General features: G+C 42.6%; 1 protein-coding gene across 1 annotated transcript in view; it reads left to right on the top strand.

The window, feature by feature from the left end:
• Positions 1-26,332, top strand: part of Trpc7 (transient receptor potential cation channel subfamily C member 7) — a 123,934-nt gene that overhangs the window by 67,939 nt on the left and 29,663 nt on the right. The window contains exons 4-6 of the mRNA XM_048334241.1: positions 3,016-3,180; positions 12,154-12,370; positions 22,654-22,887. Of these exons, the coding sequence (XP_048190198.1) occupies positions 3,016-3,180; positions 12,154-12,370; positions 22,654-22,887 (616 nt within the window). The remainder of the gene's footprint in view (positions 1-3,015; positions 3,181-12,153; positions 12,371-22,653; positions 22,888-26,332) is intronic.

The following is a 26,332-nucleotide window of genomic DNA, read 5'->3' as shown; positions in this document are numbered from 1 at the left end:
CCCAGGACTGGCAAAAAAAAAAAAAAAAAACCAGGAGGGAAAATTCCTTTGATATACACTGGACTATACATCACAAAATTGTCTTCCAAGGGCAACCACAAGTGCCCATAAAAAGGCAAATATTAACTTGAGTGTTAACTATCAGTGGCTGGCAGCTTTCTAACACAGCATAATATCAAAGTTTACCTAGAAATAAACAGTATATTTAAAGCTAGCTTGCTTTGTTACAGGGAAAATACAGCTGCGGAATTAGCAAAGATCTAATCAAGGGAACAGAGTCTCAGGAGACTTCCTCTCTTAGTTGAAACCACTGTTTCTTTCAAGCAAGGAAAGGAAGATGAGAATGGTCTCACTGTGTTCTCTTTCAGAATCTTTGTCCTCCACCCACCTCACTGGCCAATCTGTTGTGCAGACTGGCCTTAAAAGAGCCAGCAGAACAAGCATAGGGCAGGTTTGTGTCAGAAATAGACAATGAATGTCATGATAGTTACTGTACTGAGAACCTTCCAGAGGAGACAAGTGGTGAGGTGAGGCAAGTTCATTTCCTAGGATTTCATGGGCATGTATTCCACCTGCTAGTCAGCTGTGGGTCTCCAGAGCACAGCCAGTTCAGAACACAGAAATGACTGCACTCTGTGCTTATCCACCATTCTCACTCTGGGTCTTGTTTATGAACAGACCTTGAGAGTTACTTGAAACATCTACATGATTTTCTCTTGCTTGCCTTTCTTTGTTGTGAGCCAGAAAGGGGCTAAAGTATCACCTGCAGGCCTAAGGGTTCCTCCTGGATTGAGGAGAATGTTTTGTGCTTAATTCTTTTTTTTTTTTTTGGCCAGTCCTGGGCCTTGGACTCAGGGCCTGAGCACTGTCCCTGGCTTCTTCCCGCTCAAGGCTAGCACTCTGCCACTTGAGCCACAGGGCCGCTTCTGGCCGTTTTCTGTATATGTGGTGCTGGGGAATCGAACCCAGGGCCTCGGGTATCCGAGGCAGGCACTCTTGCCACTAGGCTATATCCCCAGCCCTGTGCTTAATTCTTGAAAGGAAATATCACGATGCTACAGGAAAGCCTCATTTGCATCTAATATTGGTGCCATAGTATAATTGGAGACTTCAGGGCCAAAGAAACCTTTCCTAGCATCTTTGCAGCTCATTTCTGCTACTCTAAGTTCCCTGAAACTGGAAACAAGAACATGCACTGAGAATTTTAAGGTAGTTCTGTTTATATTGTTCCTATAATGAAAGAGGAATGTTTCACATTTCCTAGGAATCAATGTACATTTCCCCTTAAGACCCAGCGAGGCAAATGAGATGAAAATGGGCTCATTATGTTCCAGAGTAATCAGTGGAAAAGACAGGCCCTTTGAAATACACCTAGTCTGTCTTCTCTTAAGTCTGTAGGTCCCAGCCATGCTCTACATACTCCTGGGTAGCCTGCGTGAGGGCAGATGACAGGCCTGCCAAAAGCAAATGATGCCTTCTTCTTGTCACAGGAGAAATAATAGGCTAATGTATATCATTTTTTCAAATATAAACTTTAAATCTCAGCTATTACGTCTCCACTGTTTAGGACACAAGCTCAACTAAATAGCCAAGTGTGTCTACAAAACAACTATCTGTAGAAAAGAAAGGTCAAACTACTATCTTAATTAAGCAGAAAAAGGAAGACTTCGTCTCTGATGGGATGCCTCATGGACCCACTGAGCACAGTGGAGCTGGACCCCAGAGAAAGCCAAACATCATCTCAGCCTCTTCCTACACATCTCTATTCTCCTGTCTCTCTCTACCTGGATCATTTTGCTAAGTACTCTACAGTATAGAAGTAGTCTCTACAGTATACAAGAGATGCTCAGATCTCATGGTAACTATCTACCAAGTAGATGAATTCTCTCATCAAAGTCCTAAGTACCCAAGAGACAAAACATAGCCAAATGCCAGTGGCTCACACTGTCATCCTAGCTACTCAGAAGGCTGAGATCTGAGGATCACAGTTCAAAGCCATCCCGGGAAGGAAAGTCCACAAGACTCCTATCTCCAATTAACCACCAGAAAACAGGAACTGGTACTGTGGTTCAAAGGGGTAGAGTGGTAGACTTGAGCAAAAATGTTCAGAGACAGCATCCACACCCTGAGTTTAAGCCCCACAACTGACAAAACAAAACATGATGACTGCTTTAGGTCATCCAGTAAACTATATACAGAGAAGGTGATGCTACATACCATGAAAGGGCTACAAGAGCTCCAACCTCTAACTCAAGCACAAGGGCAGTGCAGTTGGAAGAGAGAGGTGGTGGCGAGAAGTGTACAAGATGTGCCAGATGGAGGGACTGCACGGGATACAGTGTGTCAGTGCTCCAACACATCACCAAAACCTCACAGAGCCAAGCAGAACATCCCTGAAATTCAGTGCAGAAACAGTGAGCATGAGTCTTAACGAGTTTCTATAGAGATGATAGGAACCCAGAGGGGAACCTTTCTACAACATCTCATTTGTTCCTCCAAAATAATGTGATGAACTCTGTTTTGCAGATGAGAATGTTGAACTCAGAGAGGTAACATAGTTGGCCCAGCCAATAAATGATAGTCAAATTCTGACTCCAAAAGCCTTACTTATGACTCATTCATTCCTCCATATTGCTTCCCAAATGAACTCTGCCCAGAGACGATCAATGTGACCAGCATGTCCATAAGCATTTACCAAAAACTGTGTGTGTGCGCGCGCGCGCGTGCATGCATGTACACCTAAGACTTCTGCAGGTCCTCAGTTTGTAAAAGCCACATCAACCAGTCCTGAGAGGGCTCTGGCCATAGCACACAGCTACCACACAGCCTTCAATCATTCCCCCATCAATTGCCCTACCCCATTTCTGTAGATACCTGCCCCAGTATTATAGCCAACATGCAGATCAATACCCCCCAGGTGAGACATTTCAACCTCAAGTTACTCCTAGGTTGAACACTGTTCAAGTGCTATTGATGCCATTTCCTGTGCATTTTGTTTTTGTTTTGTTTCTACAGTTCGTTGCTCATCCTAACTGTCAGCAGCAATTGCTTACCATGTGGTATGAAAATCTCTCAGGCTTACGTCAACAGTCTATGGCTGTGAAATTCCTGGCTGTCTTTGGAGTCTCCATAGGTCTCCCTTTTCTCGCCATAGCCTATTGGATTGCTCCGTGTAGCAAGGTACAAATGGCTTAAGGTGCATGGCATTCACAGCTACTTCCTCTCTTTTCTTAACAGAATCTCAAGTCCATTTTCTTCAGATCAGCTGTAGATATTTTCCCCACTCCACTTTGCAAGGATAACACAGTCCTGAGCTGGGGATGTGGCTCAGTGACAGAGCACTTGGCTATTATACACAAGACCCTAAGTTCCATCCCAAGTACCACAAAAGAAGGAAGGAAGGAAGGAAGGAAGGAAGGAAGGAAGGAAGGAAGGAAGGAAGGAAGGAAGGAAGGAAGGAAGGAAGGAAGGAAGGGAAGGAAGGGAAGGAAGGGAGGAAGGAAAGAAGAAAGGAAGGAAGGAAGGAAGGAAGGAAGGAGAGAAGGAAAGAAGGGAGAAAGGGAAGAAGGAAGGAAGGAAAGAAGGGAGAAAGGAAAGAAGGAAAGAAAGAAAGAATGAAGGAAGGGAGGGATGGAGGAAGGAAGGAAGGAAGGAAGGAAGGAAGGAAGGAAGGAAGGAAGGAGGAAGGAAAGGAAGGAAGAAGGAAGGAGGCGAAAGGAAGAAGAAGGAAGGAAGGAAGAAGAAGGGAGAAAGGAAAGAAGGAAGGAAGGAAAGAAGGGAGAAGGTAAAAAAGGAAAGAAAGAAAGAAGGAAGAAAGGGATGGAGGAAGGAAGGAAGGAAGGAAGGAAGGAAGGAAGGAAGGAAGGAAGGAAGGAAGGAAGGAAGGAAGGAAAGAAGGAAGGCAGGAGGCAAAGGCAGAAGGGTAAATAATTCTGAAATACCCACTTAGCAAAAGTAGAAAACCACATAAGAAGAAAAATGTTAAGGCCTGCTTCTAATCATCACTTTTAAAAGAGAGACAAAATGGGAATATTTAAACATGTAAGGCATAACCTAAATGAATCAGTAATAGAACTGAGAAATAACAGGGGCACTTTTCATCCTCTAATCATGCAGTGTGCTAAGCATGTCCTCCAAACCCACAGAACAATCACTGTAATCACAGTAATAGCAAGAGCCCATACTTTTTGAATACTTTCTCTTTACTAAGTCCTAATCATATAATTTTACTCCCTCAATTGCATTTTACCTTGCATGCTTTGTGAAGTAAGGTTCAGAAATGAGAAAGAACAATTAAACTGAGGATCAACTGCAGCTCGTGCTGGGCACTGCAGACAGTGCAGACAGTGTTGCAACACTGTCTTCATTTGCAAAGCCTCCATGGTCAGGCTGTGACCCACACAGGCAATTCATTGGGTTACAACAGGGCAAAGGCAAAAGAAGAGCTCAGAAGGGCCAGATTAGGTTTTTACCCAAAGAAGAGTATCAACTGAGGGCTGGTGACAGGAGGAACGGAATTTGCAGGTACCAAACCATCCTTCTGCCTGCTCCACCATTCCATAGCACAGCCATTTGAGCCAAAATCACAGAAAGTACCAGCACTCCAGCTCCAGGAAGGAGTTCATATCTAGAAGACCAATCCATATGGAAATGATGAAATATGTTTCATGAGGTTAAGATCATCTTTAAAGATTCCAAAACTACATATATTTTAAAAGGAAATAAGCACTGATAATCAACATTTAACCAGGAAAATACATATATCTATATATTACACCTATAGGGAGATTAGTTCCAAAGGAAAATTAATCAGACAATTAAGCTAATAAACATGTCACTGATGAGTTGACCTTCCTGTCAAATCCATTTATAGAGTACTCAGTCCAACATGATTGGCCCAAGACTTCAGGCTGCTTCTGAGGTCACCTAGCAATGCAAGCAGTGAACTAACTACCTCTAAGTAGGCGAGGGGTCGCAGAGTGGGGCCAGGCCTCAAACTCCTCCTGCAGAATAGCATTGAAAATGAAAGGCCTAACACTGACTGTTTACAGTATTCTGCCTTGTGCTAAGAGTGTTAGGTATGTGGCAGTCTCATGCCATGGATTTCTGCATGCAAATTCTCCAAATAATATATAGGCAGATAAGGCAACCTTTGTGGCCTTTATCATGAACTGAAACACTCAGAAAGTGAAAATAAATGAGCCAAGACTTAGAGCTGGATTGGAGCAGTTTAGGTATATGTTTTGATGCTAGAGTCACCTAATTGGTAATGAAAGTTGATCCTTGCATTCTCCCAGACCTGCAAGGACCAGAATAGTTACCTCCCCCACACACTCTGAGTCTCAAAACGAATTCTACGCCATTCAATTGTTTAAAGAAAACCAGACGAACAAACCAACAACACTGCAGAAATCCTACCAACCTCTGAGTATAAAGATAACTGTGACTACTTCTAGAAACCTGGGACTGGCGAAACTGATTTGCCTCTTTCCTTCCTGTTGGCACAAGGAATGATTCAGAAAGATGTATACCAGGTACTTGCTAATTTTTGTCATTGTTATTGTTGGATGTGAGCATAATCCTGGAAAAAATATGCTCAACAAAAAAAATACATATATATGGTTTTGAGGAGGGAATTCTATAATTTTTGGACCCAGTAAATTCAAAGAACTAATACTATCACATGATACAGAAGTTTAGCCTACAGGAATTTTTCTGAAGAATATTATTGTGGGAAAGTATGGCCCTTGCCTGGGGCTTCCTCTCCCCTAATTCAACACTTACTCTGACTGACATTTGGCATACCCAAAACTTGCAGTACAACTAAAATCTATGGCACTCAAAATAATCATGGGTAGATCATTAATCCACTTGTCATTTCTGTGCCTTTTCTAGATTCCAAGTCTGAGCTCCTGAGCTCAATGCAGTGGGGGCACAGAGTCACAAGCCTTAGTTTGTAGCATGAGAGACTCTTGGTGGCACTGCTCGTTACAAGGAAAGATTCCCTCATTATAGAGCTTGTCGAACTTGCTTTGAGGCAGCTAAAGAACAGATAAAACAGAAAAGGTATTTTTAGCTTTTCCTTTCACCGTTTAGAAAGAAATCTTTTCAAGTTTGGCAGCGATATTACTGGGAATCACAGAGAGGTCCCATCCACAATGTGACGGAGTAGCCCTCTCTAAGGGCTCCTGATGTGCGGAAGACCATGCCCTCCCAGGAGGGGGGACATGGAGAAAACTGCTAATAGGCTGATATTCCTTCTACCAATGAGGTCACTGCCTTTATAGGTATTTCTATAAAATCATGACAAATAAAATATGATTCCAGCATTTCCAGATTCTAATAACATTGTAATACTTCCACTGAAGAAATTAGAACTCAATATATTATCCTCTAAATGTATTCTTAGAACGTCACTGCCAAACTTCATCAACTGGCTAATGTCCATTGGTGTCTAGCAAATGTTGAGATTTCTGTTTCCAACCTAATGGTGCATTTACTTCCTAACAGTTTCTGTCCTAATTTAGGGACTATTAGGCACACCAAAATTATTTGATTAGCCTGCCAAGATGAACTCATTATTAACTTCCTATTGAATTTCCAAAGCAACCAATTCTATTTTTATTTAAGTTCTGGAGGGTCCCTCAGAAAGACTATTAAATGAGACTATAAATATAAAGCTAAGGGTGTCGATAGTGTGGCTTACTAAAATGTTACCTGAAGAAGGTAATCAGGTCACAGATTTGTTCAAATTATGAGTTCAGGTATGGAGCACGCAACAGGTTTGTCAGCCAAGAAAAAAGAAAACAAGAATAATTTTGTTGATCATTTCTCACTGTCATCACCAACAGGATGAGGTCAAGCAGGCCACTGGGAGACTGGTGCAATCCTATCAACCTGGATGCACAGAGGTCTTTTTCTAGAGAGTTCTTTATCTTCACATAAGGGCTTCAGTACCAGAGGGCCTTTATAGCCAACAAGGCTGTTTTCCATCCTTTACTATTCTGTTCTGATATAGAATTCAGGGTGCTTACAGTCATCCTCAGTGATCCAAACAGTGTCTGGTAGCAGGCAGACTACAAGAGAAATCAGCATTGTGACAACATTCAGGAACCGCACAGGTTCTGATAAAAGTGTGAAATAAGAAGTACCTATTAAGCTTCACTGTTAGTTATCCTTAAATTAGCTCCAGAAATCAGGCAGGGAGATTTGGTAAACAACCTCAGAATCTGACCTGGACATTTTGTAGTGTGCAGTCTATCAGTCATTACTGCCACATAACATTTGTTTGGAAGAACATCAGAGTACCCTCTCTACTAACCCAAACAAGACCACGGAGTAATAAGCAAGGTATGAGTGAGTAAGCACTTTCACAAATCTCAGCCTTGCCCCAGCAAGCTTACTGTTTGAAACAGGAGTCCTCAATCCACACAGTGCAGAAGCCAACTAGGTGGGAACAGTGACTCCAAGGGTCTCTGGTTCCCTCAGATTTGTCTCTACCAGAGAGCTATGCAAGATTACATGAGGCCATTAAGCAATTTTTGCAACATGGCCCTGGAGGGGAAACTTGTGTCAGGAAACAGAGCACCAATGCTCAGACAAGTGCAAAAGGAGAGCCTAACCCCTGTCACCCTGCCTGAGACTGGTCACTTTCATACCAAGCCCAGTCTGAAGTCTGCAACCTTACTCCCTCCTTTCCATCTAGCTCCAACCACAGGATTTCATCTGCTTCTCCACACCAGGAGCCCAGCAACTCTAGAGAGAACAGACTCTTGTATTTCATCTCCATCACTTGTGGTGTTGTGTGTAACACCAGTTATGTATTCATGGCACGGACACACATGAGGACTCTGTGTGGGCCTGCCTTGTGAATGCTGGCATGTATGGCTTCCAGGAGTCAAGCCTCTTATGTTTCCCTTTAGGGGCATCCTCTGACGGTGCAATGCCACATATTAAAGACTTCCCATGTGCTGTACACTGTTCTAACTTCCCTGTTGAATGTTACATGATTTTTTTGTTTACATCAACCCTATGTAAGAGGCAACATTTTCATCTCAATTTTACAGAACAAACTGATATACAATGGGATAAACTTACCAGCAAACTGGAGTTGTGATTAAAACACTAACTCTCTGGCTCTAGAGATCTTCCCATAGTCATTACACATACACATGTGTACACACACACACACACACACACACACACACACACACACACACACACACCTCTAGGTAAAACAGCAGCATTACAATCTTGAATGTCTACTGTATATATCTTAGCTGCTGACTAACCAACTTCAGAGCTAGCAGCACTTTCCTAGAAAGGTGAAATCAAAACCTCCATAAGGATGGCAACCTCAAGCCCTCTTCTTTTTTATTAGAAACCCATCTTGTAAATCCCATCCCTCAGCACCTCTTCAGCCTGCTGGACTATACATGGTTTCCATTGTAATGTGAGCATATCCTCATTCCAGACAATTAATGGGCAGCCACCTTCATAAAAGGGAAGATTCTTAAGCCTTAATATATTGAAGAATATACTACTAATAAACCAGGATCTCTCTTAACATTTTGGACCAGTTTTTAGAGTGCATGTTTCTTTTTGGAATGCTTCTAAAGTTTTCCTCCATTCAACATTCCAACATGTACACTGAGCCCATGGTTGAGATCACTGGCATCTGCTAAAAAGTGAGGGTTGCCTCATTGGTTGTGTGAGGCTGGTAGGAAAAGACAAGGAAGAGGTGCTAAAACATTCTGTTTCATCTCCCATAACCACAGCCATAGGCTTACTTTCTCGAGATGTGGAGGCCCACGAGCTACCGATCTCCCCCAACAGTGTTTATTCTTGTGCCTAGAACTTAGTTCAGGAGCCTAGAAGTTGTTCTGCCCAGCCCTGAGGATCTATGAATGCAATTTGTTTGGAGCTAACTCACAGACACTATTCAGTTACTTTCACACTCATCTACTTCTCAGAGTGAAAGACTACCTAAGAAGCTTCAGGAAAGCTGGAGAATTAGATCATACAGAGCATGTTAGATTCCCTGCTACATTCTCAGCTCTTGAGGTCACACCCATGACTGAACTGCTTTAGCAGTTGTCAGACACACAAGGTCTGCATTGCAGGGAGAGTGGACTATGGCCTATGAGAGCTCTCATGTCCATTTGAAACCTAAAGCTGGTACCTGACCCAGCTATGATGATTCCAAAGTAAAGAGCTGTTAGCACATATTGGTTGACTTTTGCCCTTTCTTTTGGCTCATCTGGTAACCCTGTTAAAGGGGGAAGTTTTCCACAAGGGCAATTTACTTCAAAATTATATTTGTGAGTAAGATAAGGAATTTCACAAAGGAAGGAAGGAAGGAAGGAAGGGAGGGAAGGAGGGAAGGAGGGAGGGAGGGAGGGAGGGAGGGAGAGAAAAAACAAAGTCACTGATATGATTGGATCTCATAAAACTTTTATCAAAGTTTTACCAGTTACAAAGATTAATTCAAGCCCAGAGCAGGAAATGTGCATCCTAACCTTACTTCTCCTCCCAGTGGCCTAGATGTGTGGGAACTGAGCCCAAGGTAACTTCTAAACTTCTATTATCAGAGGGTTTTAATAATTATTAAATTTGCAAGTAAATACAATCATTTTAATGGACTCATCTTCTAGAGAAGGTAGCAAACTTTTAAGAAGGATCAAAGAGAATCCCAAGCTGAGGTGAGAGGATGGAGGGAATTCCAGTGTCTTCATCAGGGTGGTCCATGAAGGACACCATGCAGAGCCTTCAAGGTGGAGGAAAACCACCCGCCATCCTTTAAGAGCTGTGTTTCTCTCAGAGCATGCCAGATTTTTCTGACATTCCTGGGAACCTGCTGGGACACACATACAAACATACACACAGGCATATAATCTGGCATCCCTTGCCCTGTCCTCAACCTCCCCCCGAGTCATTGTCTTGCCTCTCATCAAAAGTAAAATGAAAGTCAGGACACAATGGACACAGTGACAAGAAACAATGTGATGACTATTTAAGGAAAGGATGACATCTCCTGGATACACTAAAACATTCCAAGGTCTTAGTGGGAAAACAGAACTCCAATATACCAACATCACTAACAAAATGGCTGAAAATGAAATCAAACTAGCTGCTTGATATCATATAAATCAAAAGAAGACATGGCTTTCATTCAGCTATTACTGACCTTCTGTATTTTGTCTTTATACATACATATATGTATATATGCACTCTGAAATTAGCACAACTGCCTACAGTCCATAAATGCAATGCATTTATGTTAAACATAACAATCGTGTTATTTGTAGGATATTTGTGAGTATGTGGCTATCAGATAAATACCTATTTACATTTATGAAGTTATTCCTCGTAGCATAAGGCAATCTGCATATGAATGCAGATGACTTTCAATACAGTCAGGCATTCCCACTGTCCATACCTAGAATACAGATTTTAAAATAAAAGACACCTGCATGACAGAGAGTTGGGAGGATTACAGTTTGAGGTCAGCCAAGGCAAAAAGTGAACAAAACACTACTCATAAAACCTAGGCATGTGGGCACACACATATAATCCCAGCTAAGAAGACCAGATAAAATCAGGAGAACCTACCTGAAAAATAAACTAAGGCAAAAAGAGCTGGTGACCTAGCTCAAGTGGTAGAGCAAGTGGCCTAACTAGTACATAGCCTTGAGTTTAAAACCTCAGTCCTGCCAAAATAAATCATTTAAAATTTTAAAAAGATTAAAAGCCAACTTCTTTTAAACTTTTTCAAATGATGTATCCCTGTGGCTGAAGATTCATAATAAATCATGTTATACTAATAATTACAATTAAAGTTGATGATTATCATACTGAAGTACATTAAAAGAACATTATCAAATCATCTGACTTACAAATGTTATGTTGAGCACAGTCATAATTAGGGAGATTTTACCTAGAGAAGCCCCTATAATTGATCTTCTGTTGCACCAATATGCTATCCCCCGGGTGACATTTCACTCTAGGATTCCTGAATGAGGCAGAATGCAAACATCAATAAATCAAGCCACCAGTTATAATTGTGTATCTGCCCTAGAGAAGGAACTGAGCTTCAGAAAACATTTGTTCTTGTCTTATTAGTTTACCTGGGGGAAAGCTAATGTTTGGTGCTTAGGTGAGGGTGATGACAGTGACTTGAAAGAGACCCAAGTGACTTAAGAACAGTTTCAGCAAGGACTCAGTGTGAAACTCATTATTTAGTCCTCCAAGATCTGTGGCCTTTGGATAGATACCATAAGACACAGGAGACGGGAGCAATTCTTGCTCTCTAACAGGACCATTTCAGGCTATGGAGCAAGTTATGCAAATTAACATTAGGCCGTAAGGAAAACTTAAATTGTCAGAGTAGTGGCATGAATCTTGCTTCCTATGAACATATACTGTAATACAAATCTCTACCCTTTGTGATAAGGTCTTGCTAAGCAGCCCACGGAGTTCTCAATCTCACTATCTACATAACCCAAGCTGCCCTAGAATGCCTGAGATCCTCCTGCCTCAGCCTAGATTTATTCAAAGCACAAGAAAGAACTCTGTCTAGAAAGAAAAAAATTCTTAAGTTGAAAATGAAATTTTTAAAAAGCAATTTTAAAATATGTGTAACAGAATAGCATGTCAAACTTTATGTGAACACAGCTACCCAGTTATCTAGCGGGAAATGTACAGCTTTAAGTAAATTTATCAAGATACTAGAAAAGTTGAAAAGAAATAATTCAAGCAAGAAGCCTAAGTAAATGGCTTAAACAGCAACGGAACACATCTAAAGTATACTTTTTTTGTTGTGAATTCTATTTAGACAGATTGTTTTGTCCCAGATTTGAAGGACTTAAAATCCTATGTGTTTACTGGTATCTATGTAATAAGATGTTAGATAGTTATGTCTATGTGTTCTATTCCTTACTCATAGTGCCTCTCCCTAAAATGACAAAGCAAGTAGCAAAAGATTTAGTCAAAGAGAATCTCACATATAAGTGGGAGAAAAAACATGGGTTCATTTAGCCATTTTAGTCTAAGAGGGAGGATTTCTCTAATCAAACTTTGATATTATTTTATAGAGAGATCTATACCCAGGTAGGGTTGCCAGTTTAACGTGTTTTATACAAATTTTGTTTCCAGCTAGGAAGAACCCTGAGGAGTCCTTTCATGAAGTTTGTGGCTCACGCAGTTTCCTTTACTATCTTCTTGGGATTGTTAGTCGTGAATGCATCCGACCGATTTGAAGGTGTTAAAACCCTGCCCAATGAAACCTTCACCGACTACCCGAAACAGATCTTCAGGGTGAAAACCACACAGTTCTCCTGGACGGAAATGCTCATCATGAAGTGGGTCTTAGGTAAGCAAGGGGCTCTGGCCTTTATTTTCTCCTCCTCCAATGATAATAGGACATGATTAAACTTCTCCACTCTGCCTCCTCCTGTGAGTGGACTCTGGATAGGCCAAATGATAAGGAAATAACTGCAAGCCAAGTTGACTTTCAACTTTTTCATGTGTTGATATGTAAGGTGCACGGATTTGTAACAAAAAACTCAATTTTGAAAGGAAGTGCTTCAGAAAATATGTGTTAAATATTTTTCATTATCCATGTACTAAAAGTGACTGAAATGTGATTTTGCTTGGGAAACAGATTTCAATCACTTAAATGCAGTTTCCTAGAGGCCTCAATAAACCAAGTTCTGCTTTTTAAAAAAAAAATGCTATAAAACTTCATGGCACAAATGTATTATAGAATTTGGATAACAAAAATGTCTAAAATTTAGGGAGGAACATTTCCTCATCAATTGTGTAAATGAACATGCTGACTGTGGAATTTGTGGTGATATTTTTTGCTGCCAATAACTGCCAATAACAGGAAAATTGTCCCCAATTTCCCCATTGATTAGCTAAGAAGGGCTATCTTTTATATGATCCATAAAAACTGTTACTAGTGGGGAAAAAAAAATAAAGCCTGCAATGACTAAAGCTGAACATAAGAAAATGTTGCCAATGTTTTTCTAACACCAAAAACTTCAAAAACTGATAGGTTAAAATATATAAGTCTGAGTAGGAAAAAGTGAGAAGTTGTCAAAGCTATAATAAGCTACAGTAAGAGCCAGTGCTATCATATATAAGCAAAGCCTTAATAAATTATAAGCTTTACATCATAAAAGTTGGTTTCTGGTAGCAGTATCTTGAGTAAAATAAGTTTTCAAAAGACTGAAAAAAATTATGCACTATCAAGACTTGATCACTTAAGTAAACTGGCTTAAGGATATTCATCCTCAATTTTACTTTCTTGACAAAAACCCAGTATTGCTATAATTTTCATTGTGTTTGCATGCATAAACATGAGTCAAACAGTATGCATGGTCGAAGTCTCTATGCCTTTAAGCAACAAAAGTACAAAGATTTGAAAAGAATGTAACTAGCATACAGCCTGTGTTAAATAAATGATATGCATCCTATGAAAGCAGAAAGACTTAAACCACTAGCTGGGTGCCACTAGCTCATGCTTATAACCCTAGCTACTCAGGAGACTGAGATCTGAGGACAGCAGTTTAAAGCTAACTCAGGCAAGAGAGTCCATGAGACTCTTATCCCCAATTAACTCATTTCTGAGACTCATGGCTGAATGTCCTGCATACTCATCAAGGACTCTCAACTCGGGACAGTCAGAGCTCAATTATATATTCATCCTAAGTGAGTGCTGGTGCTTGTTCTGCTTACAGCTCCACTGGCTGTTGTTTGTAAAATTGCACTCTATGTATTCAAGTTTTAATTTTCAGCAAACATTCAAATAGACCCCTATTAAACTTCCAGAGTCTTGCTTGTTTCCTTTTTCATATCCTTGTTGATTTGCTCACTCGCTTGTATTTGCGTAGTATCCTTTGCTTTCCTCTCTGGAGTTCTGCTACCTAATATCAAATCACTTAAACTACAATCTCTGCCTCTTCAATTCAGTGATGCTGCCTGCTATGCTTCAAAACTCCCTCTCATACACAGCAGATGCAAAAAAAAAAAAGTGCTATCATTGACCTACCTCACTTATTTCCCTTCATTCAGAGACCATAATCCTGTTCTCCAATTCCAATGTCTGAAAAACATACTTCATCTCCTTTCTTCAGTGTGTTACACCATCATGGCTTGTAACAAAAACCCAGGCCACTTATTCTAAAAGAGAATCAGAAAGCCATTATCAAAACTAAAAAGTAAATAATGACTCCGTAACATCTTCATACAGCTAGTCAGTAACCAAACTGTTTTGATTGAAAGAACAGCAGAATAAACATCTACATGACTTGCTTTCCTCTCTTCCTTTAGGTCTTCAAATTTCACCTTATCAGAATAGCTGAGCAGGTAAAAGCATGCACTCTTATCTCTATATTATGACAAAGTGAGAAACATCCTAGGACACAATGTGTTAAAGCCTAGTGTGGCTGGGATAAATCCAGAGGAAGGCAGCAGAGATAAAGGCAGATGGGGGCAGATCCTTTGCAGTACTGAGCGCAGAAGTAACATCACAAGTCTTAAGTTTTTAAAGGGTAGCTAACTACTACATTAAGAATGGATGGTGGTGGGGCTGGGGATATAGCCTAGTGGCAAGAGTGCCTGCCTCGGATACACGAGGCCCTAGGTTCGATTCCCCAGCACCACATATGCAGAAAACGGCCAGAAGTGGCGCTGTGACTCAAGTGGCAGAGTGCTAGCCTTGAGCGGGAAGAAGCCAGGGACAGTGCTCAGGCCCTGAGTCCAAGGCCCAGGACTGGCCAAAAAAAAAAAAAAAAGAATGGATGGTGGTGAAACAAGAGCAGAGGCAATAAAACAGTTAGGAAGCCACTGCCATAATTCAGACAGAAAATGTGTGAGAAAGAAGCAGATGGTAACTACATTTTGGAGGTAAAATCAATATTTACTATTGGATTAAATATAGGATGTTGGAGAAAGGAAGCAGCCAAGGACAAACCAAATGTTTTAATATAAGAAATTCTATAATAATCTGGGTACTAGTGGCTCACAGATGTAATCCTTGAAGTTTACCCAGAACAGAAGAAAAGTCCACCTTCAAGAGTCACAGCTCAAGTGGTACAGCACCAGCTAAGCAAGCAAGGCAACAAGCAAACACAAGACTCTGAGTTCAAGATATGGTACCAGCAGAAAATGAGAGAGGGGGGGAAGGGGGGAGGGAGGGAGGAAGGGAGGATGGAAGGAAGGAAGGAAGGAAGGAAGGAAGGAAGGAAGGAAGGGAAGGAAGGAGGGAGGGAGGGAGGGAGGGAGGGAGGGAGGGAGGGAGGGAGGGAGGGAGGGAGGAGGAGGAAGGAAGGAAGGAAGGAAGGAAGGAAGGAAGGAAGGAAGGAAGGAAGGAAGGAAGGAAGGAAGGAAAGAAGGGAGGAAAGAAGGGAGGAAGGGAGGAAAAGGGGGCAGAGCAGGGGAGGAAAGAAAAGGAAAAGAAATCACACTTCAGTTTGTAATATATATTAGATATAAAGAGGAAATGTCAAGTAGCAAATGGATATGTCTAAAATTCACTGGAAACATCAAGTTGTGTACATCATATATGAGCTCATCTTGACTTGGAATGTGGACAGATGAACTAAGGATCAAGACATAGAGCATATAAATGTTTAAAGCATGACAACATAAGAAGTATCCATCAAAGGAGATGAGGTAAAAGGAAAACTACAAGAGTAATGACCAGAAGTCAATCAAAGCAACTATATCCAGAAGCAGAGAGCAATCTTTTGCACTGGACACTGCTGCAGAGCAAGTGACACAAGGCCTGAGGCCTGACCATCATCTATAGGAGCAGTGGTCTCAGTAGGTAACTGATCCGGTATCCAAGGAGGGGACCTGGCCTTACCAGGAGTGCAGACAGGCAGAAGGCGACACTGAGGGAATGGAGTAGGGAATGGTTCATGAAGTGTTAGCTATATCCAGACAAGATCTTTGCTGATATTTTCCATTTTTCTTCAATAAATATAACCAGGCATTTTGCCAGGTATTAGTAAAGGGCTATAAAAAAAACTGGTTTTGCTTGTCCTAAGTACCTTATAAAACTCTGTAATAGTAACAATGATTTTTAAGAAGCTGATGTGGGCACCTAGAAGGTTCTTTGTGCTGGAGCACAGAGAGATCTAGCATCTAGCCCACTCTGCTCAGAGTGGCAAGCACTGCTGATGGCATCTTGGAATTCTGTACTGGCAACTGCCAAAAAGTCCCTGAATCAACTTCAAAAACACAGCTACACAGATCCTATCTCCCATGACAAGACTGGACTCATAACTGGAATACTTCACACCAATTTGTTATTTAAAAAAAAAAAAAGAAGGCCATCTCTATTCCACAAAGCTGAAGAGAACCTAAAGACTCTCACTGAAGTCCAAGCTGCTCCATTATGAGACGGAGGATTGGGAAACAGAGGTGGATGGCTCTGTCCAGAATTCTACCCTTCCACCCTTCCCCCTCTGGCCCCTCAACCTGTTCTCAGCACAGGCGCTGCAGTGTCCATCTTTGCTTCAGGGCTCTGTCATAGCTTCCCATTTCCCTCAGTGATGGCCAGTGTCTTTACAGCAGCCTGTGTCATTACAGTGCTCTTGGCGCCCATGATTCCCAGCACTCCCTCTGTTTAAACCCCAAGAGCCTCCCTGCCTCAGTTTCTAATTCAGAATCCTGCCTTGGCTCTACCCACAGCTGGACAGTTCCTCCTTCAGGTGTGTGTGTCTGTCTGTCTGTCTGTGTCTGTGTGTCTGTCTGTCTGTCTGTGTATTGCTAAGGGCCAAGCCCAGGGCTTGCATGCTAGGCAAGTGTCCTAACAAGGAGTTATACAGCCAGCCCTTCAAATGTCACCTTGTGAAAGTGAGACATTTTTAAACCAATCTATTTAAAACTTCAAGCTGTCCCCTACCTCCACTCTTTCCTATTCTCCTCTTGCTCTCCCTCTCTTCTTTGGTGGTCCTAGAGTTTAAACTCAGGGCCTCTCACTTGTTTAGGGTGGTACTCTACCTCTTAAGCCAGGCCTCTATCCCTGTCTTTTGCTGATTACTTGGAGTCTAGTAAACTTTTCTGCTTGGGCTAGTCTCAAACCATGATCCTCCAGATCTCAGCTTACTGAATAACTGGTATTGTAGACATAGCCACTAGCACCCAGCTTAATTCCTCTGATCTAATAACAGTTGATGCCTCTGACAATGCTATATATTCTCCTTCTGCTGCCTTCAATAACATTAACATGTCTACAGTAGTACAAATTTGTAGCTAACTCTACTGTGGCCTCTTTCAGTGGCCACTGGGTGAGGGAATTCTCCCTCTCACCCTCCTCCTTGCATTGGGCATGTTGGATTTTCCTCAGTTACAGCTCTCTCTAGGTCAGTTAGACCCAATTATTACAAGTGTATTGTTCTTCCTTCCCTCCACATGCACTACCGAGTTATCAACAGAATTTTTAGAAAATTGTAGATTGTCAACCCACAACATTAAAAACATGAGCAGAGGAGTTTGAAGCTACACAGAGACTGGCAAGACGGAACCAAAGAGCTAGAGGATCCAGGAGGACACAACTTCAAGGAAGCCAAAAGAGAAGACACACATGGAGGAAAGACTTATCTATCACTAGGTGCATGCTCCTTGCAGAGCCATCAAATGTGTTGTTTTGGACAGAGAATGCTAAGTGAGCCCGGGCACCATCACCCCTTCCAGCCTGGAAAAATCTCCAATGTCAGGTGCTCATCTTCACTGCCTATATTAAAGCAGTAACACTCGGGCAGCTGATGAACTTTATGTCTTCCCCACTGGATAGTATATCCCTGGAGGCCTTCATTAGGGGACAGTGCAAGAACATCAGTGGTTCTCAGAAAGCCCTCAGAGGCTTGTAGGTCAGGAAGCCTCATCTAGGAATACAATCCTTTCCTGAAAGACTCTGTCCAGGCCTCATAGAAAACTTGGCAACATTTTCATAAACAGATGCAAAAGTATTAGAACCTCAGTTGATGGAGTAAGATGTAAATGCCAGGAGCAAAATACATCTGAAGGCTGGAAAGAGGGACAGCCTGGGGCTGCATCTTTTTGTCTTTGGTGGCCTGGCCTCTCAGTATTCCACTCTTTACACCTATAAAATAGAAGAGTTCAGCTTCTCCCTGGCCCAACACACCCAGGATTATAAACTGTTGAGGATGGTGCTGAGTCTGAGCTCTAATCTGGCCAAAAGTAATACTGTAAAATCACATAGGCTGGGTTCTTACTCAGGCATTCTTTTGTGTCTTCCACTCACTTGGTTAAGATTTCCAAACAATTTGCAAACATTTTCCTCACTACCCACTCACCACATTTATAGGCTGCCTAAATATTCAAGGTGAGCCCCAATCTCTTTAACACAACCTAAAGGAGTTTTTCAGGGTCTGGTGGCCTTTCACTGCCATCTTTGCACCCATTTCCTGACCCTTGGACTCTACTGAGCTCCTTACAATTCCCTCACCTCTGAAGCTATCACCTTGAGAGCACCTCCCCTTCACTGACCTTCTGGTTGCTCAACCCAAGGGTCACCTCCTCCACAGACTCGCCCACTTCACTGAGTGGACAGATGCATGGCTGCTAGGCACTGGGCTCACAAGCATGTGTTCATACTGACCCCATTCTCTCTGTCCCCTACGAACAGCCCTCTGGACATATTTGATTATAGCATCTGTCACCAGGTATCACTGTTAGTTGTGGACACATCTGTCTCCAATACTAAACTGGAAGAGGATGTTATAATCTTGGTTATTGCAACCCTAGAATACTAGCTTTCCCAGAGGTAAAAGTCAACCATGTCTGTCCAGTGGCCGAGTGAGTTCCTGACCTGTGAGTGTACATTTGTGACTGGAGGAAATAGCCCAGGGGACAGCAAAGAGCCTGGTCTGCCTCTGTGGCTTTGCACAATTAACTTGTTGCTGCACACATGAGTTTCTTCATCTTTAAAGCAAAGATAGTAATTACAGTCACGATTTATCAGACTGTTAAGAAGATTCAGTATATGTCAAGTATTTAGCACAAAGCCTGGCCTCTACAAAGTACTAGGTAACTGTAAGCTACTATAATTAGGAAAGAAGAAGAGGAACAAGAGGAGCTTTCTTAAGAAGTACCTGAACCTATAATGTCATCTTTCTGCTTAGAAGGCAAACAAACCCTCACAGTGTCTGAGGTCCAGATTTTTGCACAAGACCTGCCACTGAGGTAGTGTTTGGATGTTAGGGCTGGTGGTTCAAGAGCTCTGGGCATGTTTTCCCTCCTATGAGTTTATTGAACCCACTTATGCTGAGACCAGTCTTGAGAAACTGGCTGGAAAAGAAAGAAGCAGATGTGAGGCCCTGGACGAGTATGAGAAGCCCTACAGGCCATGATAGTACTTCAGTAGCAGAGTACTTCAATGGTGGAGCCCTCCTGAATATCATGGTAGCCCAGATCAGAATGATTGCCTTTTCAGCTGTCAGCTCCCATCTCCATAGCAGGCAAGCCATTGCTCAGAAACTTCCTACATCAAGCTACTCCTTTCCCTTCAGCTTGCTGGCACATCCTAGCCTAGTCCTCTGCCAGCCAGGCACCTTAATTACCAGTGACCTTGTTCTCTAACCTGTAGGCATCCCTCATTGCCTGAAGGAGGCTCAAGTATCCAGCATCCTTACCCCTTGAGCCCTTGGGCTCTAAACATTTATTTGATTGACAGGCTAGAAGCAAAAAAAAAAAAATTTAACCTGGGGCTCAGTTCCAGTATAAAATCCTAAACTACCGTTGGCACCTTGGAAGCATGCAGCTTAATTTTATTCACTAACTAAAGTATTTTAATTTCACACATTTCTTTTTTTCATTAAGCATTTCTACAGCTCGACCTCTTGGGCCCATGTAACTTTTACTTATGGCCTTGAAATAATTTAAATTAGGTTGGGTGAGTTAATATTTAAATCTAGGAAGGCTGATGCAGACATTTGAGCATGGAGGAAGTGATTTGCAATGCCCAATGAGGTTCTACTCTACCCATCAGAAAAGACAGTTTTCTGTAAATAATTTGCATTACAGACACACAAAGCTTTTAGTGCTTGAAGTTACTCCAAAACCTTAACTCATTCATTTTACACAGATAAACTCTGAGCTCCACATCCAATCAAGGGACAGACCCAAAGTCACACTGCCAGCTAGTGGCCAAACTAGAACTTGAACCCAGGGTTTTGTGAATAAATTTTAATTATCCTAAGTGAAAGCCAGTGGTCCACCCAAAGCCTAGCTAAGAACTATTCCACTAAGACATTAGGAGTTTTAATTTGAGGGAAGAGGAAAGCAACAAACATATTTTTTTAGCCTGTACTGGTTTCTCTAGTAACATTTCCAAAACATCTATTTGCATAGGAATAGATGAAAGTATATTTTGGTGTTTAGAAAATGATGAGTTTGCTGAATTATCACACAAATTTTGATAGGGCACCCTTGAGAAGTGGTTTTGTTAGGGGAAATAAAAAAGGCATGAGATGGAAAGAAAGTCTTGTGAATATATCCACAGTGGCTTCGGCTATTTCCTGTCATGGAAACTACAATCCAATCTGATCCTTCACAAAGCCATTAGAGAACTGCTTTCAAATTACTTTTCGCCTTGGAAAGACATTTCGATTCCTTTTATTTGATGGGTCATTTTCAGCAGAAAAGGGAAAACGCTGGTCAAAACAGTCCCTAGGCAGAGTCCCAGAAGAGTACAAGAAATCAGCTCATCACTCTTAGGCACCCAGAGGTGAGCCTGTGCCCAAGTTGTCCTGCTCCCAGTATCATCACTAAATCCAAACTTTTTCAGCAAGGGAATCCTCCCATACCTAACACAGGCATGGGTCTGTGTGCTTGGGTTTGAGGTTTAGGGACAAGGAAGTAAGATAATCAAGCAAATGGTTGGCAACTGGAACTGTTCTGTGACCTACTGAAGATCTATTGGGCCTACTTCTGCACTCAAGTGTATAAGGTTGAGCTCTGGAGTCTGGGCCTTTTCTTGGGGCTATAAGTAATACATTGCAGGTCTCTGAAGAGAGAAGTGAATAGGCTATGACTCATACTTCATGAGGTAAGAAAATGAAATTGAAACCTGAAAAGGGCAGGGTGAATCTGAGAGTTTTAACTATGAGGACCCCTGGTGACAGCTGGATAAGTTATGGGTGCAAAAGGGAGTCCTGGGCAGTGGAGTCCTGAGCAAAATGAGGGTGGGAGGGCCAGGGAGGCTAGGTTCAGATGTGTGGTATTTCTGGCACTTGCAGAACATTCCAGTGACTTTACTCTCTCTACAAAGCAAAAGCTTGGAAGCTCTTCAGTGTGTGTGGAAAGAGGGGTGGGGGACACAGTAGTTATATATTCACATGTGAGGGGGTATAAGCAAGATAGCTTCAGTACTAGGCATCGTAGGTCTAGAAGGGCAGACACCAAAGTATTAGCCCAGGCTTGGAAGAGAGGTAGAGCTACTAGTAACATTTTGTTTATACACTTCCACAATGAGGGCATTTAACAATGAGGGCATGCCTTTAAAATCCAAAACATTATTTCAAAAAAGAGAAGAAGGGCTGGGGATATAGCCTAGTGGCAAGAGTGCCTGCCTCGGATACATGAGGCCCTAGGTTCGATTCCCCAGCACCACATATACAGAAAACGGCCAGAAGCGGCCCTGTGGCTCAAGTGGCAGAGTGCTAGCCTTGAGCAAAAGGAAGCCAGGGACAGTGCTCAGGCCCTGAGTCCAAGCCCCAGGACTGGCAAAAAAAAAGAGAAGAAAATAAATCTAGCTAGGCACTAATATTCATGCTGACAATCCTGGCTACTCAGGAGGCTGAGACCTGGAAGATCACAATTCAAAGGCAGCCAAGGCAGAAAAATCCCCGAGACTCCCATCTCCAATGAGCCAGCAAGAAAGCCAGGCCCAAGGCATGGCTCAAATGACAGAGCACCTGCTGTGAGCAAGCAGGCGCAAATGAGAGCACAAGATCTTAAATTCAAGTCCAAGTATCAAGAAACAAAAGAAATTCTAGTAACCCCCAAAACTAAAGCTCATTGAAAAACCACTGAAAAATAGAGGGGGGAAAAATAGGAAAATCAGGAGTTTTCTCCAGAAATTCCTGGGGCCTCTGTTAAATTAATTATATTTATATTTATAATCTCCATGGTTCCTTGAGACCTCTGAGTTCTGAAACTTAAATGCCAGAAACCATGTTCCGCCCCCCCCCCCCCCAAAATCAACCAAAGGATGACAGCTGTCTCCTCACCTCCTGAAAAGGGAATGGTGGGCTGAAGGGGGCTCCTGGGTCTAAATATGTCTCAGGAGATAGCTCCTCTGTGGTGACTTTTGACCTTAATGACGTCAAAAAATGCGGGTGGTGGTGGCTCCCATCTGTAATCGTAGTGACTCAGGAAGCTGAGATCCAAGCCAGCCTGGGGAGGGACAGTTCCTGAGCCTCTTGTCTCCAATGAGCCACACACATTAGTGGAGCTGTGGCTCAAGTGGTAGAGCACCAGCCTGGTTCCAGAAAGCTCGGAGACAGCGTCCAGGCCTTGAGTTCAGGTCCCCCCATCCTCGGAAAAAAAGCCTACCCCACCAAGGTGACTGAAAACCGGGCCTCTTTCTTGCCCCCCCCCCCCCCGACTGTCACGCAGGAATGATCTGGTCGGAGTGCAAGGAGATCTGGGCGGAGGGCCCGCGGGAGTACGCGCTGCACCTATGGAACCTTCTGGACTTCGGCATGCTGTCCGTCTTCGTGGCATCTTTCACAGCGCGCTTCATGGCCTTCCTCAAGGCCAGCGAGGCCCAGCTGTACGTGGACCGGCACGTGCCACACGCCACGCTGCGCAATGCCTCACTTCCGCCGGAAGTGGCCTACTTCACCTACGGTGAGTTGGGAGCGGGGCAGAGCGCGCCGGGCCTTTGCTGAGTCACACCTTAGCTTACCTCACTGCCACCGGAAGTGGCCTGCTTCGCCTATGGTGATTAGATCCAGAATGGAGCCCTTCTTGCTTATGTTGAGTCTCGGCTCCCCGGCACTTCCGCCGGAAGTGGAGCCGCGTGCTGCCCTGGGGATCTCTGTGAATTTGGCCTGGCTTGGTCTCAGGGCCTAAATCCAGCTGGGTAAATCCAATCCCGGGCAAGAAGGCTCCCGAGCACTTAATCCCCAATTAACCACCAGGAAGGCAAGAGGGTAGCCGTGACTCACGTGTCAGAGTGCTACCTTTGAGCAGAAAGGCTGAGGGGTAGTTCAAAGCCCTGAGTTCAAGTCCCAGTAGTGACACACACACACACACACACACACACAAGAAATCTTCATGTGTCAGTGAAGAATGAGGTTTCCCAGGGATTTGTTTGCCTTTGGAAAGATGGGTAAGTGCATTTCTGTAGAGTTTTGTTTTTGTTTATTTAAGAAACATCTCTCCAATGTGAATCCAGCACTAAAGGAATATAAATACCAAAAATATTATTTTTGCCTTTCGTACTGGAGCTCCCTTGTTTTGTACAAAGAGAAGACCTGCTCTTAGGGCTCTACATTCTCTCCTTGTGGAGAGATGGTTCTTAAAAGATTCCTGAAGCCATTCTAATCATAAAACTATACCACTTCAGGTAGTAAAACCCAGACTGTGGGAATAGTAAAAAAAAGTTATAGCAGCCTTTTACTGAGAACCTACACTGTTCTGGCAAGGGTGCAGACATTTTATACACATAAACTCCAATCCTTGCAATAGCCCTGTGAAATTGGTCGTTTTTGTTTCTATTTTATAGCTGAAGAATCTGGGTTTTCATGGCAGGGCTTACAATATTACCAGAAATACAGGACTGCTTCCAGTAGCAGAGCATTCTGGCCTGAACTGAACTGAAAATCATGCTAAATAGCCTGGTGGTTAAGTTCTGGGGTCTTAGAAAAAAACCTGGATTCAAATCCTAATTTAGGAGCTTGCACCTTGTTTACTTAACCTTTAGGAATCACCGTTCTCTACTGTGTAACACAGAGGTAATATGCCAAAAGGTTTAAGCAAACTAGTAAAGGTTTTTTTCTTTATGCCCTGAAAATATTAAGTGATCATTAACTTATAATAATTATTATCAGTACTACGGCTTAGGTAGTATTCTTGCCCAAACACAGTTCTTCTTGTAGTAAAAGAAAAAGATAGGAGAGCAAAGGAAACTTCTTTTTTTTTGCCAGTCCTGGGGCTTGACAGGGCCTGAGCACTGTCCCTGGCTTCTTTTTGCTCAAAGATAGCACTCTGCCAACTTGAGCCACAGTGCCACTTCTGGCCTTTTCTACATATGTGGTACTGAGGAATCAAACTAGGGCCACTAGGCCACTAGGCCATATTCCCAGCCCCAGGGAACATATTTTTAACCAGAAAAAAAAAAAAAGAGTAGCTAGGCGCTGGTGGTCCATGCCTATAATCCTAGCTACTCTGGAGGCTGAGATTTGAGGATCATGGTTCAAGGCCAGCCAGGGCAGGAAAGTGTGTGAGACTCTTATCTCCACTAGCCTTGAGTGAAGGAGTTCAGGGACAGTGCCCTGGCCTTGAGTTCAAGCCCCATGACTGACAAAAAGAAAAAAAAAAATCCAGGGTGGGGGGAGCTGGATGCATGGTAAGTATTCATAAACAGCACCTAATGTGACTTGAAGGGTTTGAATGTCACATGTTCCTGTCAGATGAAACCAGTTGGATCTTGTAACTACAGAATGTTTTGGTCAAGTAGAGTAATATCTGTAGACAATTAATTGACCATGTAATGCAAAAATTGCAATGTAGGGCTGGGGATATGGCCTAGTGGCAAGAGTGCCTGCCTCGGATACACGAGGCCCTAGGTTCGATTCCCCAGCACCACATATACAGAAAACGGCCAGAAGCGGTGCTGTGGCTCAAGCGGCAGAGTGCTGAGCGGGAAGAAGCCAGGGACAGTGCTCAGGCCCTGAGTCCAAGGCCCAGGACTGGCAAAAAAAAAAATTGCAATGTAGATTGTGTTCCCTGTAAATTCAGGGACACCCCCTTTGAGAAGTGGAGAGCCAGGCAGTATTACAAATCAACTACTCCCCATTCTCCCTTACCATTTGTTGGTTTGACAAATTCAGACCTTCCTTTATGCCAATTGAGCTCATGGTCCCACCCCAATTCCTGCTGCCCAGACTACATCAAGCAAAGAGGAAAGGTACTGCTCAAATGTCAAAATTGTCCACCTATGACTACTATTCCTTCATGAATTAACTCTCTCCCAGTCCAAAGTATAGCATATTACCCTTGCTTTTGTGGTTCACCCTTTGCCCTTGGAAATCTTTTGGAACTCGATTGTGTCTTTTTCCCTCGCATGGAGTCCAGTTATGGAGGACGAGTGCCCTCTTGTGGGCAAACATTGGTTCCTCCTAATTATAACAACAAATATGCAGGACTCCAGATTTTCTGCTTGTGAAAAGAGGATGTTTCTCGTGAAAACAGCTCCAAGATAAAAATTCCTTTTGTCTCCATCACTTCAGTGCTGTCTGTATATACCCATCACCCTTATGAGCCAGTCCAGGAAGAAATATCTCCCACTTAAAGTCCTGACTTGGTCACCAGGATGGGACAAACAGCTCCATTTATCATGAGCAGATTATGGGAGTAACTTTTAGTATTACAGCTGAGGTTGAAGATGATCAATGGAAAGTGGCAAATGTGTTATTCAAATGCATTACTTTTCCATGCAGGGTGACAGATCTATTAGAAAAGACATAATTTGTTCTCCTTACTCATCTTTCATGGACTTCTGAGTTACCACCTTGATGACAATGGAGAATCCACAATGTTGTGATATTTCTAACTATAATTTTGAATGCCCCACCTGAAATTTTGTGGTCTGGCTTCTCTTACTGCTCTCTATTATTGTAATTATTTAACGGAGTCTAGTTTTGCAAATAAAGAATAAGTTCCTTCCTCCCCCATCTCCCTTGGAGGTGCCAAGAATGGCTATGTAATATCTTTTCTATTTGCACTTACTGAGCTCTGAAAAGGACCCCATACCCCAAATCCAATCTTTAAAATGGCAATCATAATATCTACTCTACAGGGCTGTTGTGGAAATTACAGCTAATGTACGGGTAAGGGCTAATTTAGGTTTCTCAGTGTTTCTCAATTTAAGTTTCACTTAGCATTTCTCAATGGGAACACTATTGGCTTTTTTTTTTTAGCAGAGTAATTTTCATGGAACTGGAACAGGGAGAATTTCAGGACATTGAGAATTCCCCTACAAGACTAACCACAGATCACACACACACACACACACACACACACACACACACACACACTTCTCCCAGAAAGGCAGTGCTACCCTCACTGA

This window comes from Perognathus longimembris, chromosome 25 (assembly GCF_023159225.1).
Source record: "Perognathus longimembris pacificus isolate PPM17 chromosome 25, ASM2315922v1, whole genome shotgun sequence".
Lineage (NCBI taxonomy): Eukaryota > Metazoa > Chordata > Mammalia > Rodentia > Heteromyidae > Perognathus > Perognathus longimembris.
This window is presented reverse-complemented; position numbering and strand designations above follow the sequence as displayed.